This window comes from Thalassophryne amazonica, chromosome 13 (genome assembly GCF_902500255.1).
Source record: "Thalassophryne amazonica chromosome 13, fThaAma1.1, whole genome shotgun sequence".
NCBI lineage: Eukaryota > Metazoa > Chordata > Actinopteri > Batrachoidiformes > Batrachoididae > Thalassophryne > Thalassophryne amazonica.
This window is the reverse complement of record NC_047115.1, coordinates 30,413,629-30,433,204: the sequence shown is the minus strand read 5'-3', so window position 1 is coordinate 30,433,204 and position 19,576 is coordinate 30,413,629. Positions and strand designations below refer to the sequence as shown.

Genomic DNA, 19,576 nt, shown 5'->3' with positions numbered 1-19,576 from the left:
AGAGAAGCTTTTTTTAAAAAAAAAATCTGTTGCCAGCAGCACCTCAAGATTGGATCTCTAATCATTTTCCAGATGTGCAGTTTATACAAGATGAAGGACTTGTGTAAAATCACTTTTTTTTTTTTTTTTTGTAGATAGCGTTCATTCCACTTCCCCAAAACAAAAGGGATTTGGTTCATCTGCTTGTGTGTACACCGTGGAGCACATCCACTTTAATCATCGGTTATTTCTGAAATGGCATACATCACATTTTGAGCTGGAAACAGACAGGCTTGATGGAATACACAGACCAGGGACTAGGAGCCCTCCTTCATCTCCTGGATATTGCGAGCGTTTCACTTGATGAGAATCTCATGTGATAAGATTTACTGATTATACAAGGCTTAATGAATCTGGTTCCATCACTGTCTTACTGGGATCAGATATTTCCACATAGGTGAACAAAGTAAACTTCACAAACACAACCGCAAAACCAAAACGGGATCATATTTTGGAGATATTATTAATAATAATAATAACACATCGCCTCTGTTCTGTCGTTTGATATTCTAGAGACAAATAACTTACACCGTCTTCCATTATGGATGTACAATATTTACATAAAAAGATCAACGTCCTTGCAAAAATACAAGTATTTTCAGTCAAAAAAGTGTCCCTTTTTCAAGAAGCAAGTAGAAATCTGTACAGTCTCCTCAGAGGGATTAGGCAGCACAGTGTGAACTGGTCCATCCATGCATGGTAGCAAAACACTCGAGACCGTCAGTGTGACCGTGGTTTCATAGCTTGCTGGAAGTAACTGCCAAAGAAGATGTATTGCTTTCGAGTCGGTCATAGGACTCTCAACATTAAAATACACGGGGCGCTTCATCGGAGAGCGTGATGTCTGTGTGAGTCGGCAGGTAGCCTGGCAAGGGAGAAGAAAAGGGGAAGAGACAGTCAAGGGGATTTATGTAGCTATTTGCATAAGGATACTATTTTTTTTTTTTTGCAAGCAGAGACATTTATCTCGAGAGGGTCGATTGTTAGCTACGGGCAGAGGTAAACCAACTGCGTAGATATTTCCTTGATGAAACTGCTTTCACCGCCCTGCTGCCTTCCCCGGCGCACTAATTATTTCATTGGGTCAAATAATTCACCTCGACATTCATGCTGCCCTGCGCATGATTGTGATTCACTTACCTGTGAAACAACACGAGCGCGCTACGGCAACCTCCGGTTGGAAAACACATAAATATACAACACTTAAGAACGGCTTCTTGGCAAACCGTATGAAACTGCAGGTTGGTTGAGAAATAGCATCAGCACTTAATGATGTAAGACGACAGTAAGTCACACACCTTCCCTGTCTGTAAGTGTGAACTTATCACCGTATTAATGTGTGAATCTATATATCACCTAATTATTATAATTATGTGAGCAGAAAATAACAGCATCATACCGTAATTTAAGCAACGTTTATCTGTTTGTTTTTCTACTCTTCTGAGTTACTTTGGCAGATTTCCACCAACTTGCTATACGGGCAATGGTCAACTTTGAATTTTTCTAAAAGGGTTTGTTTCAGGAATGATCAAAACAATTGAGGCTAAAAGGTTCAAATTTTGCTTCTTCACTTATATTTGCACCCAAATTTGGAACATGTATAGAAGTACATTTTGAAATGCCCAGGTGAGACCAAATTTACCAGAGGTTAATCATTGGGGTCAAGGTCACTGGAGCAAAGATTCAAAATGTAAGTTTTTCAATCCAATTTGGACCTACGATGTCTATTAGATAATAAACCGACCCTTTTATTTTTTTTAACTATATGGATTTGAATGACGTGCGATTACACCATCATGACTTGAAACCCTCGTGCGCATGCGTGAGTTTTTTCACGTGTCGGTGACGTCATTTCCCTGTGGGCAGGCCTTGAGTGAGATATGGTCCCGCCCTCTGAGCTGAATTCCTTGTTTCACACACTGCTCGAGACAGTGCGCGTTGCTTTATCAAAATTTTTTCTGGACCTGTGAGGAATATCCGAGTGGACACTATTCGAGAAATTAAGCTGGTTTTCGGTGAAAAGTTTAACGGCTGATGAGAGATTAGGGATGTTTCTGTCAGTGTAAGGACTTCCCATGGAGCGGGACGTCGTGCAGCGCTTCCAGGCGCCGTCGTCGGCCTGTTTCGACCTGAAAACATCCTAATTTAAGGCTTAATTCACCCAGGACGATGAGAACAAAGAAGATTCAGAAGAGGCCGGCATGAGGACTTTATGCGGACATTCCACTGTTTAAGGACATTTTTTTAATGAAATTCGCCGAGTCGTTTCCGTGACGACTCGGCAAATCTGTGTGCGCCGCGACAGGAAAACACCTCCGTGTTGAAAACCATTTGTAAAATTCAGGCGGCTTTTGATGGCTTTCAACAAGTGAGTAACTGAGAAATTGTTTAACAGCTTGGGCATGTTCCAACTTGCCCGTTAAGTTTTCCAACGGAGGTGTTTTTCCTGTCGCGACCCCCTGCGGTCGGGTCCAGCCCGACATGCGACTCTGTCCGCACGTTCTTTCATTACAAAATGTCCGTTAACAATGGAATGTCCGAATAACTCCTCATGCCGACTTCTTCTGAAAGTTCTCTGTTCTCTGACGACTTACTGGGTCAACAGAGCCTGAAATATGTAAGTTTTCAACTTGAAACGGCGAGACGCTGCCGCATCGAAGCGCAGATCGCCATCAGGCGCCGTGGGCCGTCCTTACGGGACACTACCGGACCAAAATCTCTCATCAGCCGTTAAAATTTTTAATGAAAACCAGCTGAATTTATCGAATGGTGTCCACTCAGTTGTGCCATACAGTTTTGAAAAAATTTTGATCAAACAAAGCAGCAGTCTCTGAGCCATTCCTAAACAATGAAAAAATCGACGAGAGGGTGGGCGACTTCTCACTCAAAGACTGCCCACAGGCGAATGACGTAACCGACAGGCGTGGACAAAACTCTCACATGCCCACGAGGGTACAAGCATGTCTGATGTACTCACACGTGATTCAAATCCATATGGTTTTGAAAAAATAATAAGGTCGGATACTTTTCTAATAGACCTCGTAATTTGGCACACATACGTTGGTGTGTTTTGGAATTACCCAGGTGATGTTAAATTTGCCAACGATCAGTCATGGCATTAAGGTCATCAGGATCAAAGGTCAAAATTTAAGTTGCTCATTTTGATTTCCACCAACTTGCTATAGGGGCGATGGTCAACTTTTGAATTTTTCTAAAAGGGTTTGTTTACAGGAAAGATCAAATACATTGGGGCCAAAAGGTTCAAATTTAGCTTCTTCACTTATATTTGCCACCAATTTGGGAACATGTATAGAAGTACATTTGAAAATGCCCAGGTGAGACCAAATTTACCAAAGTTAATCATTGGGGTCAAGGTCATTGGAGTCAAAGATCAAAATGTAAGGTTTTCAATCTGATTTGGACCTAATTTGGCACACATATGTTGGTGTGTTTTGGAATTACCCAGGTGATGTTAAATTTGCCAATGATCAGTCATTGGCATCAAGGTCATCAGGATCAAGGTCAAAATTTAAGTTGCTCACTTTGATTTGCACCAAATTTGGCCCTAGCAATGGAGGTGGGGTAGGTGCGGTCTGGTATTACCAAGGTGACGTCAAATTTACCAAAGGTCAGTTATTAGGGTCAAGGTAGTTGGAATCAAATGTCACATTTTTCATTACAATTGCACCAAACTTGACAGAGTGATGGATTATGTTCTTGAATTTGCCAGGCCATGTCAAATTTGCCAAAGGTCAATCACTGGGATCAAGCTGACATTTGCCTGTCTGTTGTCAGACAGGCAAATGGTCTTTTGCTGATTTCAACCAAACTTGATACGTCAACAAGGTGTCCCTGAAATTACCCTTGATAAAATTCGATTTGGCAGCTGTCAAGGAATTTGCTTTTCAGCCTAACTTGGACCAAATGTGGGACACACTTAAGTAGATTCCAGAAATGCAGAGGCAAGGTCAGGATCACTGGGTCTGTCTTCATGCTCACGGGTACTATTATCTCGTATAAAGAACTTCAGTATTCAACAAGAAGTGTAAATAAATACCGCACCTAATGAGCATTGGCTGCAGGTGTAAGGAAGAAACAGAACCGTACCTCTGGTTTGTGGGTCCAGCTGTACATCAACACGATCCAGCGAGTTCAGGTTGTCCCCGTCGGGGTTTGGTACGGCTATAGAAGTCACTGTTGGGATGACCTCTTGTTCTTTGTCAGGCTGCTCTGCTGTGTAAGTGTTGATGTTCGGCATCTTCCTGGAAGTTGCACAGCGGAAATAGAAGTGATTTTGGAGTTAATGGAGCCTTGACGTCAACTGTGATTCACTAACGCTTTCACGAAAATTAATGTGTCACAGACTATTTTTAACAGTTAAGAATAGAAGAGATTTGTTTGAAAGCCAGAAACTGGGGCATTTTCCATTCCGCTGGGCATTGCACTGTCGCTTTCACATTGTTCACCTCAGTTTTCAATCAGTTTTTCATCCTCTCAGCTGTACCCCAAGTTAATGTAAATATCTTGCATTTTAATTTCAGACTGGTCCACAGTGAGTTTTGGTTTGCTGTCGATGCTATGGCATTTGAGATCACTTTTTGAAATTAAAGTTGACTCTTTAAATCCATGTAAATGGCTGAGCTCCCCACAGGATAGGTTCATCTCTTAATTCAAGATGGAATGAGCCAAAAGCAATGAAGCCAGAGGTTGGAACCACTCACTTGTAATTCAACATCAATACCACAAGATGGTGCTCCACACAGCCCACTCAACCCTTTTTTACAACCACATGCTATAATGTCTTTACCCCGGCTTGAGCAAGGATCTGAACTAGTATCCCAAAAAGTCTTGAAATGTGAGGAATCAAAAGGTAGATTCATAAATGGGTGCTAGTAGATGTTTTGTCTGTTTTTTTTTTTCTACATTGTCAGAGGCTAGTATGTAGTATAAATGGAATGGACTGCATTTATATAGTGCTTTTACATCTGCATCAGACGCTCAAAGCGCATTACAAATAATGCCTCACATTCACCCCGATGTGAGAGTGCTGCCATACAAGGCGCTCACTCCACACTGGGAGCAATAAGGGATTAAAGACCTTGCCAAGGGCCCTTAGTGATTTTCCAGTCAGGCTGGGATTTGAACCGAGAATCTTCTGGTCTCAAGCCCAATGCCTTAACCACTAGACCAGGGGTGGGCAACGAGGGCCGAGACACTGCAGGTTTTCCTTGCAACCAATCGCCTCACCTGGTGGGTTGCTGATGAGCTTCTCCCCTGCACATAAACACCTGGTCATCAATGAAATCACCTGCTGAGACACCTGAACATTAATGAAAACACCTACGAAGGTGAGTGGTAGCAAGGAAAACCTGCAATGTCTCGGCCCTTTATGGCACATGATTGCCCACCCCTGCACTAGACCATCACCTTTACAGCAGAAATAGCTAGCTATAAGCCTATAACACCTTCAAGGCTATCTGGGTGTCTTGGTGGCTTCCCTCACTCGACTCTTTCTAGCATGATCAGTCAATTTTTAAGAACTGCCTACTTGGTACATTTAAAATACAGTACCATACTGTTTGTATTTCATAATAACTGATGGAAATGAAATGCAAGACATATTCAGTGACTTGGAAATGTTCATGTATTCATCTCCTGACTTGTCTTAAGAAAAGTGGCTGTAAAAGTGATGATTTAATCCTTATGATTAAAATAAATTACCTCAGTCCTGACTTTTTTGGAATATGATGTAGGTTTTAAATGCAGGAATGGATGTACATTAACAAATGAGATGAAGATGAGCACACAAAACATGAAATATCTTGTGTTCATCCTGTCTGTAATGAAAAGGAAAATATACCTGGCATGGGATTAACAGAAGAAGGGGATGTTATTTACTGTATGTCCTTTGCTGGATATATATGTTATTTCAGGACTTATCTTCTGAACCTTTCCTGCCATTCTGCAGTGTATGTCTCTCACCTTGAACAGCTGTGTTTAGCATTTCTGAAAGGTCAACCCTCACATTGTCAGATAGATGAATATTGATAACTGCAGGACTCTGACACCCATTCAGCACTCTGGGAGAATTGATTAGACTGTCATTCGCTGTAATATCTGCAGATTGAGACAGAGGGGAATTGTCTTATTCCTCCAGCTATTATTGTGTCGTGGATGTCCATAACTCAGAGATATATGAAGCCTGAATACTTCTGGAAAGTTTTAGGTGCTCTGGAGTGAGGTGCTTGTGTATAATGAGGCTGACTATCTATAGGCGGCCACGCACGCAAAGATACACACACAAAGAAACCATTTATCTTAAAGCATATTTTTGCAATGATTTTAGACCGAGCATTCATTTTCAATCTAATGCTGTGATCATATAGTTCTACAATTCCTTGTGATCTGTAGATTCATGTAAATCTGCACAAATATGTGAAATATTCTCTTGGGTAACCCCATAAATACGTAACTTCAAGCACTTACAGTTTTGATTGATGCCAAATAAGAAACTGTTTTGATAATACTGACCTTTGAGACAAAGAAAGTCCTCATGTCTGTTCTAAAAACAGAGGAGTATAATTTGAGGTCCAATAGACATGACTGGATAGGTTGTTAGTTGCATAGCAACCTACCTGGCAGCCTTGTTGAGATCAGGTCAGGTCCATGGGCATACACAAATGCCACATTCACCTCACCACGGAATCACCCCGAGTCCTGGATAGCAAAGACTCAGACAGACTTCCAGTACAACTACACCTCTCAAGAGTAACCATCTATATGCTGTAGCCAGGTAAAATACAATACATGTGTTTTTCCCAATTGCTGGGGTACCAACACTGTGGCACCTGTGTGATAGATCATGCACCAAGAAGCATGTCACATGACCATAATGTCATAACTGATTTAAGTAGTGGAGTATATCACATGTCCCTGAGTCATCGTTTGTTTTACACAAAGTCATGTCTGTGGTAGCCAAGGATCCTCTGGAGAGACCGAGTACCCAACATATTCAGTAGTAGTCTTGGGTCAGTGTTTAGCCTACAAGTCTCACATCCATACAGCATGGCTAGTATCTCACCGGGCTGTGACTGGTGGAGAGGAGGTGCAGGCACAAAATCACACAAAAAGGAAATAACTTTCTCATGTGGAATCTCACTGAATTGGTCCTCCGACACGTGTGCGCATGACAGCCAACTGTCCACTGAATACCGTCTGGAATGGTGTCAAAAATATGGTGACAAATCTCGAGCAGTCCACACCCATACAGTGCAGCGCACACTCGAACGTTGAGTGGCACTGGATGGCAGGCACAAGGATTTGCATGTGATTACCATGTGGCACTCTCACAGATTTTCAGCGCCACTGCCGTGGCTGAAATACCCACATGGATGTGGACTATTACACTGTTATGTGAAAAAGACTGTGAAAAGTCCCCCAACTTTAGACAGAAAAAGCACTGAAAATAATAATAAATATCTAATAATTAAAGAAACAAGAAGAAAAGCATGAACAACCACTCACAGACTTACAGAATGATGTCCACTGAGTTGCGTCTCTCAAGTTCCATTGACGACCTCACAGACAATGCAAAATAAAAGCAATAAATCCATGCGTTCACAGCCGGGTCACGCATAAAACTGAGTTCCATTAGATGGCGCCACTCCGTCGTGGCAGGACAGGACACATGGGCATCATGATCCTTTGGAAGTGCTCTGATTAAAATAAAAGAATGAAGTCAGAGTGCTCAACTCAACTCATCTCAACCTTTATTTCTAAAGCACGTTTAAAATGACAGCAGTCAACCAAATTGCTTTACATAATTGACAAAAATGGACACCAAGTTACCCCCAATCGTAAATAAATGAATAACAATAAAATTACAACAGCCAATACAATAAATAAAAGACAAAGTAAAATAAAGAGTAAAAAGTAGTAGGAATCATTTAATTTGATTTAATTTATTTGAATTACATAGGGGCGAAATCACAACAAAGGTGCCTCATGCACAACGCATAAGTAAGGTCTAACCTTATGGACGGTCACATGGCATACGATGATTCCTGAATGAAGGGAAAAAAGTAAAAAAGGCACAAATCGTCGAGAAAAGGTGGACGAATGAGCGTTTGACTTTCACCATCACCGAATAGCCTGCAAATCAAGTGCGCAAAATGAACGAAAGAGGAACAAAACAAAACTGAAGCTACCGTTGATCTCGATGCTTTAAACGAAACATGCCTGGAGCCACTGCTGGAGCAGTGTGTCTGCATCCTGCTCTGTGTTCCAGAACTTGGCACTGGGACGGAGCTCTGTCACGCCTGAGTCCTGGAGAAGCTGGAAGGAGAAGCGCGCGATCCGACCCACTGTGGAGATCTGTGCGCACGTCAGTGGATCCACCTGCTCTGTTTGCTCATCCAGAACAACAGAGGGATCATCTCCTTTATCAGAATCCTCACTGTCTGGTTCAGACTGACGACGCACTGCATGCTCCATCTTGCTCCAATTAAAAAAAATAACTAGAAGCACTCAGAGAGTGCAAACCTCAACCAAGGCCATAGGGTCACTGACATCACATGGAATACCCTTTGGCAAAGAGGCTTATTCCACGTTGTTTCACGCATCTACCATCATGTTTTAGATTCAGTGGTTAAACCCTTAGATCTTAAGCAAATGTATTTATAAAGAGAAACTGCATGAACTACACAAGTTTTTTTTTATTTTCTAATAAGTTTATTCAATGAGGAGAAACATGCTAAATTATTGTTGTGTCGTAACTTAATTTTTGTTCAGCCTTTGTGACCCATCTTCATGAAGTTAGATGCAAAAATGTTGAAATTGGCCCTATCCTGCAATGATAAAGAATCCTATAAAAATTACTGGATCCGGATCGTGTTCCAGATCATTACCAAAATTTAATGACTTCTAAGTTAAGCCAAGATACACCCCTGATAAAAATTTCATTGAAATCCGTTGAGGATTTATTGAGTAATCCTGCTAACAATCCAACCAACCAACAAACAAATGGACACGACCAAAAACAACCTCCTTGGCAGAGGTAAAAAACTGAAGTGCTTGCTCAACATTCATAAGATGCCTCATTTTACGAAACAAAAACAAACAAAAAAAAAGGCTGCTATATCACTGTATTATGTTACTAAGCCATATATATTGATTTATAACAGAAAACTGTCAAAAGGTGGAATAAAAATAAGTGTAAAATGATTGAATATATCATTAGAGCAGTAAACCGATCAGTCTATGTGAATATTGTGCATTGACTCCTCATGTGTGGTTATTTCACCAGCTGCAGCTGATCCACAATGTGAATTCTGCCTTCCAGAACAGCTCTTATATAATCGTCTGAATCATCTACCTGTTGCTACATGTACAGAAGGGCTGAACTGTCATTCCTCCGCTCATATTGTTATATTTAATAAAAAATAATGAGCACACGCAGGAGACAGTTGCTGTTGCTGCTGCCACTGCGTTCATGTATCATCGGAAATTACACGACTTTTTATTGTTTCAAATTCAGCAGTTGCTTGTGGCAGGAGCATGGTTTACATTTTATTTTTGGTATAAAAAAATTAACTGTGTCCACACAAAAGATCAAGTCTGGCCTGTATAAGGTGCCTGAGCCCAGTGAAACAGACGCCCCCACCCAAATAAAAAAATCCAAGCAAATAGGCTGAGTTTGCCCTGTAATTTATGACGATACATGAATGCAGCGGCAGCAGCAGTGCTCACAAACTGGCTGCTGCACTGTGTGAAAACATTCAGATGGTCGAATGAAGGTGAACTAAACTCTAATGTTACAAAAACTAAGCAAACGATAAGAAACCGTCAAGAACAACAGCAAAATGAAATACAAACAAATTGAGGTTTTCGGCGGCATTTGTTCAAATTTTTGACAGGAACGAAGCTGCACAAAGGTTAAACGATGCCAACAAAAGTCAACAAAAGTCCAGATTTCTTGTTTCGTTTGGGCGTCATTGCCCTTCATTAAGTGCCGTGTGACCGGGCCTTTACCAACCCCTAGAGCAACCACACAGGCAACAGTGGTAAAGAAAAACTCGCTCTGATGATATTGAAGAAGAAACATCAAGCAGAGTATTGATACTGGCCATCCAGCACGCCATGTACACGTGCACATCATTGTGTGCCGACCAGGAGCATTAAACGTAAATACACCTCTGTCGTCAGAATAATAAATAATGCCTTCACGCCGTATTTTCACTGCCAATCCAGACAGCATTCAGTAGACATGCGCACACGCACTGGAAGGGCTAATTCAGTGAGATTCCACGTGAGAATGTTATTGCCGTTTTACCTGTTTTCATGTGATTTGGTGCTTTTGCCTCCTCTCTACCAGTCGCATGCCAGTGAGATACTAGCTTAAGGCAGGAAGCACCAGGACCATGAAAACCTGGACCTTTGTTTCTCTGCAAAGCTATAGGTATCTCCAAACACCTGTGTCCGGGGTTCTCATGACTTCATAACCTCTTCCCAAGCATTTCATGCTTTCAGTGGCAAGTCCCTGAGACATGTCATTGTCGAGATAAGTGACTCCCTCAACAAATTCAAGACTGTCACAGCATGCAAATACACTTTTGATGGGCAAGTCCAAGAATTCATTGACGCATGGACCTTCATCTTCATCTGGGACCATTACAAACCCAGACACTCCGACCCCTCACTCTGCTTCTTAAGTACTGCAATCAGGGCCTTCATTGATACCACAAAGATATAATATTGTGAATACCGTACCTTTTAATTTTATATATCACAAATATGGCCAAGCCCATCAGTACCGCTGACACAAGCATGATGACTGCAGTACCATTGTGGCCGCTGTCATTGTTGTCCACAAGTGGAGCTTTAAAAGAGAGAAACAGATCAAAACAACAGATGAAACAAAGATGAATGATTATTTGTATAAATCTACATTTCTTTTAGGATTTCCACAGATAATATGTGCCACATTTAAATAATGCAGAATTGACTGTGCACTTGAGTGGTAGGGGACAGCTCATCAGCAACCAGCTAGTGAAATTAACTTTTTGTTAATAGATTAGCTTTTCAGATAACTTTGAAAACCATTAATGAACCACTAGCTTCCACAAAGTGTAGTTCATGAAACTTTAAATCAGACAACTTTTTGTTGTTGTTGTTAAAGTTTAATTGTCAGAAAATGTTTCTAAACCCTGACTCTAACCCTAAACCCTATCATATGTTTGTTCATGTTGGCGCTTATACAATAATCCAAAAAAGCGAAACTGGCTCATCACTCGAAGGCAACAAGCATCACTTCAAGGAAATGGAGGATCTGGAGGTCAAGGCAGCGTAAATACATTAATTAGAGGATTAAAGTATTTTCCATGTGTATTATTAAAGCTACTGTTTAATTTCATTTGTTCATTTAATTATGTATGTACAGTTGTATGTTAAAGTTGGGGCACCCTGATGATTTCCATGATTTTCCTTTATAAATCATTGGTTGTTTGGATCACAAATTTCAGTTAAATATATCATATAGCAGACAAACTCAGTGATATTTGAGAAGTGAAATGAAGTTTATAGGATTTATAGAAAGTGTGCAATGTTGTCGTCATCCATTCGGCTGCTCCCGTTTTGTTCTGGGTCGCCACAGCGGATACAGCCAGATCCGCATTGGTATTTGGCACAAGTTTTACACCAGATGCCCTTCCTGACACAACTCCAGTTTTACTTGGAGAAGCACACACAGCTGCTGGTGTTCCAAAGAGGTCTCCCATCCAAGTACTAACCAGACGCCACACTGCTTAGCTTCCGAGATCTGACAGGATCAGGCTGACTCAGAGCAGACCAGCTACAGAAAGTGTGCAGTAATTAGAAAAAATAATTAAATAAATAAATAAATAAAATAAAAAATTAGGCAGTTGCATAAATTTGGGCACCCCAACAACAACAACAAAAAAAAATACAACAATATTTAGTAGATCCTCCTTTTGCAGAAATAACAGCCTCTAAACACTTCTATGGCTTCCAAAGAGAATCTGGATTCTGGCTGAAGGTATTTAGGACCATTCTTCTTCAAAAAATATCTCTGGTTCAGTCAGGTTTGTTGGTTTCTGAGCATGGACAGCCCGCTTAAAATCACACCACAGATTTTCAATAATATTCAGGTCTGGGGACTGAGATGGCCATTCCAGAACATTCTACTTCTTCCTCTGCATGAATGCCTAAGTAGATTTTGAGTAGTGTTTAGGGCTGTTGTCTTGTTAAAAGATCCAGCCCCTGGAATCCATGTGACCCTCAACTTTAACAAGATTCCCAGTACCTGCACTGGCACACAGCCCACAGCATGATGGAACCACCTCCAAATTTTACTGTAAGTCACAAGTGTTTTTATTGGAATGCTGTGTTCTTTTTCAGCCATGCATACCCGCCCCTTGTTATGTCCAAATAATTCAGTTTTAGTTTCATCAGTCCACAGCACCTTATTCCAAATAAAGCTGGCTTGTCCAAATGTGCTTTAGCATACCTCAAGCGACTCTTTGTGGCGTGTACGCAGAAAAGGCTTCCTCTGCATTACAGCATCATACAGCATCTCTTTGTGCAAAGTGTACTATATAGCTGAACGATGCACAGAGACACTATCTGCAGCAAGATGATGTTGTAGGTCTTTGGAGCAGGTCTGTGGGTTGACTATGACTGTTCTCACCATCCTTCGCTTCAGCTTATCTGAGATTTTTCTTGGCCTGCCTCTTTGGGCCTTAACTAGTACTGTGCCTACAGTCTTCCATTTCCTCACTATGTTCCTCACAGTGAAAACTGACAGCTGAAATCTCTGAGATAGCTTTCTGTATCCTTCCCCTAAACCATGATGTTGAACAATCTTTGTTTTCAGATCATTTGAGAGTTGTTTAGAGGCTCCCATATTTGCCACTCATTAGAAGAGATGCAAAGAGGGGAAACATTTGCAAATGGCCAGCTTAAATACCCTTTCTCAAGATTGGATTCACTTGTGTAAGGAGGTCAAGGGTCAGTGAGCTTACCAAACCAATTTTGTGCTCCAATAATTAGTGCTACATGTATTCAAATCAATAAAATGACAAGGGTGCCTAAATTGCACCTGCCTAATTTTGTTTAAATAATTATTGCACACTTTCTGTAAATACTAGAACTTCATTTCACTTTGCAAATGTTAGTGTGTTCGTCTGCTATATGATATATTTAACTGAAATTTCTGATGCAGACAACCAGTGATTTATAAAGGAAAATCATGAAATTATCAGGGATGCCCAAACCTTTGCATACAACTGTATTTATTGAAGTAAAAGGTTTGTTTTGACTGAACATGTGATTAGATGAGTAACCCTGCTGCATAACTCTAACCTTAACCATGACCATAACCCAAACATTTCCTGATGAAGCAGAAGTCAAGCAGATAGTCGTACCTGTTAGAGAGAAATGACACTGCTGAAAAAAACAAAAAAAAAGTTTTGACATGACGGGACGACCTACCTCGATGCAAAGGGACACTGATCAAGCGTCAAAAAGTGAGTAAGAATGTGTAGCTTGACCATGATCTGGTCTTAGTATGCTAAAGCTTTTTGGGAACCTCCATGTTTACACTACAACATTTTAATATTTCAGCTTTTTGGGTTTATTTTTTTTTAGGGTTTTACAGCCAAAAAATAAGCAAAAGCTAACAGGAAAGTGCTAGCAATAGTTTCAGCTAAATATTTTAGTGGTTTGGCTTTATCAAGGTTAAATTCTCAGTTAGCGCATTAGCAGTTATTGAAGTTAACCTTTAGCCTCACTGTGCCCACAACTGCATTGTGGGTAGGTGACCCAGAAGCGGCAAACTGACCTGGAGACAGGCGTGTGACGTACACGTTCACCTGCACCCCTGGTCTGAGTGTGAACTGGATGAGGTCCTGGTTCAGAGCACTTAGCAGGACTTGAGAAAGCTACGAATGAAGCGACAGAGCAGAGAAGACTCGGTTAGCGGCAGCAGCAATATTCCACAATCATCAATATTTCAACCGCAGTCATTTCATCCAGCAGCCTGAATTATGGATCAAGATTTTTGCTTCTTTCTAAAGAGGAGCAAATGTTGATATAACGCCAAAACCAAACCTGCTGCTAACCAGGCAGCTTTGAAATGGCAATGGAAAGCACTCGGGTAAAAGGACGTTCAGCGGGGCAGCACAAAAAGACTCACAGGTCTATTTTCAGACGGTATTAGCGAGGCATAGCAAATCTAAGCCTGCGCTAATATCATAAAATTGCTGTTTTTTAATTTCTGTCCCCCGTGTATCCTGGCTTCCCCTGTTTTTCACACCTAGATGAAGCAGTCATTTAGCAAGAGACCAAAATGCCTTCCCAGAGCCCATTTGAGTCCTTAGCCATGCCTCACTAATTCTATCTCGCTCTTTCTCAAATCTTTCCACTGGTTAAAATTAGACTGCTCGACACAGTATGAATAATTACTTTTTGTTCTAGTGGCATATCAGGGTCAGTAAATCTATTACACATTTTAATAAGCTGCTCCACACACAGACACACACACACACACACAGATGTGTGTGAGTGCATATGTGTGCAAACATTCACTTATTGCATGCTCACTGCACACACTGACTCATTCAGTGCGGATGAGAAGAGTGAACTGATGATTTATTAGCCTGTTGTCTGTGTGGTTCTGCCAGGTAATCAGACAGGCTTTAGATAAATACATCTCTTTAATTCCCAATCCAGGCCGGCGGCCCCAGCTTGTCTCCTTTCTCGATGGTGCCAATTATATGATCCATCAATGTAATTAAATACCTATTAATGTAGTTCAACGGTGAGTGAGAGCCAGTAAAATTATGTTTCCTTGTGATACATCGAGGTCCTGTTGTAGTATTTATTATCTTACGATGAACAACGTGTCTAGACAGTGTATATGTTTTATTGTTTTGTTTACCTAGTGCTCTCTAACACATCAAATTTGATGTCTGGGAATCTCACTGTGGTCTAAGAGCACAAAATCAATATAAACTGAGAGGCTTTAAATAAAAGTTATGCAAGACTCTCATTACATGTCTAAGGTTACATTATTTCTGTTATTTCACTTCTCTGATGGCTGCCAGTTATATTGCACTTATATGGAAAGCTATTGCCCTCTAGTGTTGAAATAATGTATTACATGAGTGAACAAGTTTATTTCTCTGGGCAAATACAATAATGTAGTTCCACCTGGTTGCATGCATGAATGATGTGTGATTGTGTGTGAGTATTGTTTGCAATGTGAAGGAACGTCGGCTATGATGTTTTGGCCATAAGGCGCATTTCACGGGGCATGAGCCAGCACACAAGTCCCACAGCATTTAGGACCTTCAGCAGCTGGAAAAAGGCCAAGGGGAGGCCCACGTCACATCTGGTTACAGCAGATACAGTAGATGGCTGCGTTTGAGGAGTAGGGAGGGATGAATGAATGAATTTATTTATTCTGCACACAAATCAACAATAACAAAAACCTCATAAAAAAGAAAGAACATCATAACAGCGTACCCGTGTGGCCAACCGGCTATAGACAGAAGCAAAGCTTATAAATACCCACCCCTTATACTATAAAAATAAAGAATGTATACACACACACACACACACACACACACACACACACACACACACACACACACACACACACACACACACACACCACACACACACACACTTTCATAACAACAAATACCAAAGAAGCTTGCACAATATAAATTTATCAATGAACTAAATTTCTAAACAACCAGACAATAGTTCACAATGCACAAACCGAAAAACAATAACAAAATCGGTGAACCTAAATCTTCAAATGATAAGTAATTTTATTCTTTTCTTTTGTAAGCCTTTTAAAGCCAACTAAGGTACCAAGTAATTTAATGTTGTCAGGACAGTTATTCCAAATGTTAACACCTTTACAAATAGATAATTGGCAAAGCTTCTGGGGAAAACCTGGTCTTGTTAGGAGAGACGGCATCCATCCCACTTTGGATGGAGCAGCTCTCATTTCTAGAAATCTGGCCAATTTTCTTAAATCCTCCAAACCGTGACTATCCAGGGTTGGGACCAGGAAGCAGAGTTGTAGTCTTACACACCTCTCTGCAGCTTCTCTCCCCCTGCCATCCCTTCATTACCCCATCCCCATAGAGACGGTGCCTGCTCCCAGACCACCAATAACCAGTAAAAATCTATTTAAGCATAAAAATTCAAAAAGAAAAAATAATATAGCACCTTCAACTGCACCACAGACTAAAACAGTTAAATGTGGTCTATTAAACATCAGATCTCTCTCTTCTAAGTCCCTGTTAGTAAATTATATAATAATTGATCAACATATTGATTTATTCTGCCTTACAGAAAACTGGTTACAGCAGGATAATTATGTTAGTTTAAATGAGTCAACACCCCCGAGTCACACTAACTGCCAGAACGCTCGTAGCACGGGCCGAGGCGGAGGATTAGCAGCAATCTTCCATTCCAGCTTATTAATTAATCAAAAACCCAGACAGAGCTTAATTCATTTGAAAGCTTGACTCTTAGTCTTGTCCATCCAAATTGGAAGTCCCAAAAACCAGTTTTATTTGTTATTATCTATCGTCCACCTGGTCGTTACTGTGAGTTTTTCTGTGAATTTTCAGACCTTTTGTCTGACTTAGTGCTTTTAGTGCTTGGCTCAGATAAGATAATTATAGTGGGCGATTTTAACATCCACACAGATGCTGAGAATGACAGCCTCAACACTGCATTTAATCTATTATTAGACTCAATTGGCTTTGCTCAAAAAGTAAATGAGTCCACCCACCACTTTAATCATATCTTAGATCTTGTTCTGACTTATGGTATGGAAATTGAAGACTTAACAGTATTCCCTGAAAACTCCCTTCTGTCTGATCATTTCTTAATAACATTTACATTTACTCTGATGGACTACCCACCAGTGGGGAATAAGTTTCATTACACTAGAAGTCTTTCAGAAAGCGCTGTAACTAGGTTTAAGGATATGATTCCTTCTTTATGTTCTCTAATGCCATATACCAACACAGGGCAGAGTAGCTACCTAAACTCTGTAAGTGAGATAGAGTATCTCGTCAATAGTTTTACATCCTCATTGAAGACAACTTTGGATGCTGTAGCTCCTCTGAAAAAGAGAGCCTTAAATCAGAAGTGCCTGACTCCGTGGTATAACTCACAAACTCGCAGCTTAAAGCAGATAACCCGTAAGTTGGAGAGGAAATGGCGTCTCACTAATTTAGAAGATCTTCACTTAGCCTGGAAAAAGAGTCTGTTGCTCTATAAAAAAGCCCTCCGTAAAGCTAGGACATCTTACTACTCATCACTAATTGAAGAAAATAAGAACAACCCCAGGTTCTTTTCAGCACTGTAGCCAGGCTGACAAAGAGTCAGAGCTCTATTGAACCGAGTATTCCTTTAACTAGTAATGACTTCATGACTTTCTTTGCTAATAAAATTTTAACTATTAGAGAAAAATTACTCATAACCATCCCAAAGACATATCGTTATCTTTGGCTGCTTTCAGTGATGCCGGTATTTGGTTAGACTCTTTCTCTCCGATTGTTCTGTCTGAGTTATTTTCATTAGTTACTTCCTCCAAACATCAACATGTCTATTAGACCCCATTCCTACCAGGCTGCTCAAGGAAGCCCTACCATTAATTAATGCTTCGATCTTAAATATGATCAATCTATCTTATTAGTTGGTTATGTACCACAGGCTTTTAAGGTGGCAGTAATTAAACCATTACTTAAAAAGCCATCACTTGACCCAGCTATCTTAGCTAATTACAGGCCAATCTCCAACCTTCCTTTTCTCTCAAAAATTCTTGAAAGGGTAGTTGTAAAACAGCTAACTGATCATCTGCAGAGGAATGGTCTATTTGAAGAGTTTCAGTCAGGTTTTAGAATTCACCATAGTACAGAAACAGCATTAGTGAAGGTTACAAATGATCTTCTTATGGCCTCAGACAGTGGACTCATCTTTGTGCTTGTTCTGTTAGACCTCAGTGCTGCTTTTGATACTGTTGACCATAAAATTTTATTACAGAGATTACAGCATGCCATAGGTATTAAAGGCACTGCGCTGCAGTGGGTTGAATCATATTTATCTAATAGATTACAATTTGTTCATGTAAATGGGGAATCTTCTTCACCGGACTAAGGTTAATTACGGAGTTCCACAAGGTTCTGTGCTAGGACCAATCTTATTCACTTTATACATATTTCCTTAGGCAGTATTATTAGACGGCATTGCTTAAATTTTCATTGTTACGCAGAGGATACCCAGCTTTATCTATCCATGAAGCCAGAGGACACACATCAATTAGCTAAACTGCAGGATTGTCTTACATACATAAAGCCATGGATGACCTCTAATTTCCTGCTTTTAAACTCAGATAAAACTGAAGTGTTGTACTTGGCCCCACAAATCTTAGAAACATGGTGTCTAACAGATCCTTACTCTGGATGGCATTACCCCTGTCCTCTAGTAATACTGTGAGAAATCTTGGAGTCATTTTTGATCAGGATATGTCATTCAATGCGCATATTAAACAAATATGTAGGACTGCTTTTTTGCATTTACGCAATATCTCTAAAATTAGAAAGGTCTTGTCTCAGAGTAATGCTGAAAAGTAATTCATGCATTATTTCCTCTAGGCTGGACTATGTAATTCATTATTATCAGGTTGACCTAAAAGTTCCCTGAAAAGCCTTCAGTTAATTCAAAATGCTGCAGCTAGAGTACTGACAGGGACTAGAAGGAGAGAGCATATCTCACCCATATTGGCCTCTCTTCATTGGCTTCCTGTTAATTCTAGAATAGAATTTAAAATTCTTCTTCTTACTTATAAGGTTTTGAATAATCAGGTCCCATCTTATCTTAGGGACCTCATAGTACCATATCACCCCATAGAGCGCTTCGCTCTCAGACTGCAGGCTTACTTGTAGTTCCTAGGGTTTGTAAGAGTAGGATGGAGGAAGAGCCTTCAGCTTTCAGGCTCCTCTCCTGTGGAACCAGCTCCCCAATTCAGATAAGGGAGATAGACACCCTCTCTACTTTTAAGATTAGGCTTAAAACTTTCCTTTTTGCTAAAGCTTATAGTTAGGGCTGGATCAGGTGACCCTGAACCATCCCTTAGTTATGCTGCTATAGACTTAGACTGCTGGGGGGTTCCATGATGCACTGAGTGTTTCTTTCTCCTTTGCTCTGTATGCACCACTCTGCATTTAATCATTAGTGATGATCTCTGCTCCCTCCACAGCATGTCTTTTTCCTGGTTCTCTCCCTCACGCCCAAACCAGTCCAAGCAGAAGACTGCCCCTCCATGAGCCTGGTTCTGCTGGAGGTTTCTTCCTGTAAAAGGGAGGTTTTTCCTTCCCACTGTTGCCAAGTGCTTGCTCACAGGGGTCGTTCGGACCAGTTGGGGTTTTTCCGTAATTATTGTAGGCCTTGCCTTACAATATAACGCGCCTTGGGGCAACTGTTTGTTGTGATT

At 40.7% G+C, this 19,576-nt stretch overlaps 1 protein-coding gene across 1 annotated transcript; it reads right to left on the bottom strand.

Moving 5' to 3' along the window:
• Positions 1–836: 836 nt before the first annotated feature.
• Positions 837–14,039, bottom strand: LOC117523382 (VPS10 domain-containing receptor SorCS3-like). Its single transcript, XM_034184888.1, has 4 exons — positions 13,895–14,039; positions 10,807–10,915; positions 4,147–4,301; positions 837–904 (listed from the first exon to the last, which is right to left on the bottom strand). Exons 2-4 carry the CDS (start codon positions 10,863–10,865, stop codon positions 846–848), a joined length of 273 nt encoding a protein of 90 aa, XP_034040779.1. The 5' UTR covers positions 10,866–10,915; positions 13,895–14,039; the 3' UTR covers positions 837–845.
• Between the last annotated feature and the right edge of the window lie 5,537 nt (positions 14,040–19,576).

What these genes read in the sequence shown, in the direction of transcription:
- LOC117523382 (XM_034184888.1), bottom strand. Translation starts at nt 10,865, where the DNA reads ATGCTTGTGTCAGCGGTACTGATGGGCTTGGCCATATTTGTGATATAT. An exon ending in GTGATATATAAAATTAAAAG is followed by an intron (nt 4,302 to 10,806) that starts GTACGGTATTCA and finishes TGCAACTTCCAG; the next exon opens with GAAGATGCCGAACATCAACA. An exon ending in GCTGGACCCACAAACCAGAG is followed by an intron (nt 905 to 4,146) that starts GTACGGTTCTGT and finishes CTCCCTTGCCAG; the next exon opens with GCTACCTGCCGACTCACACA.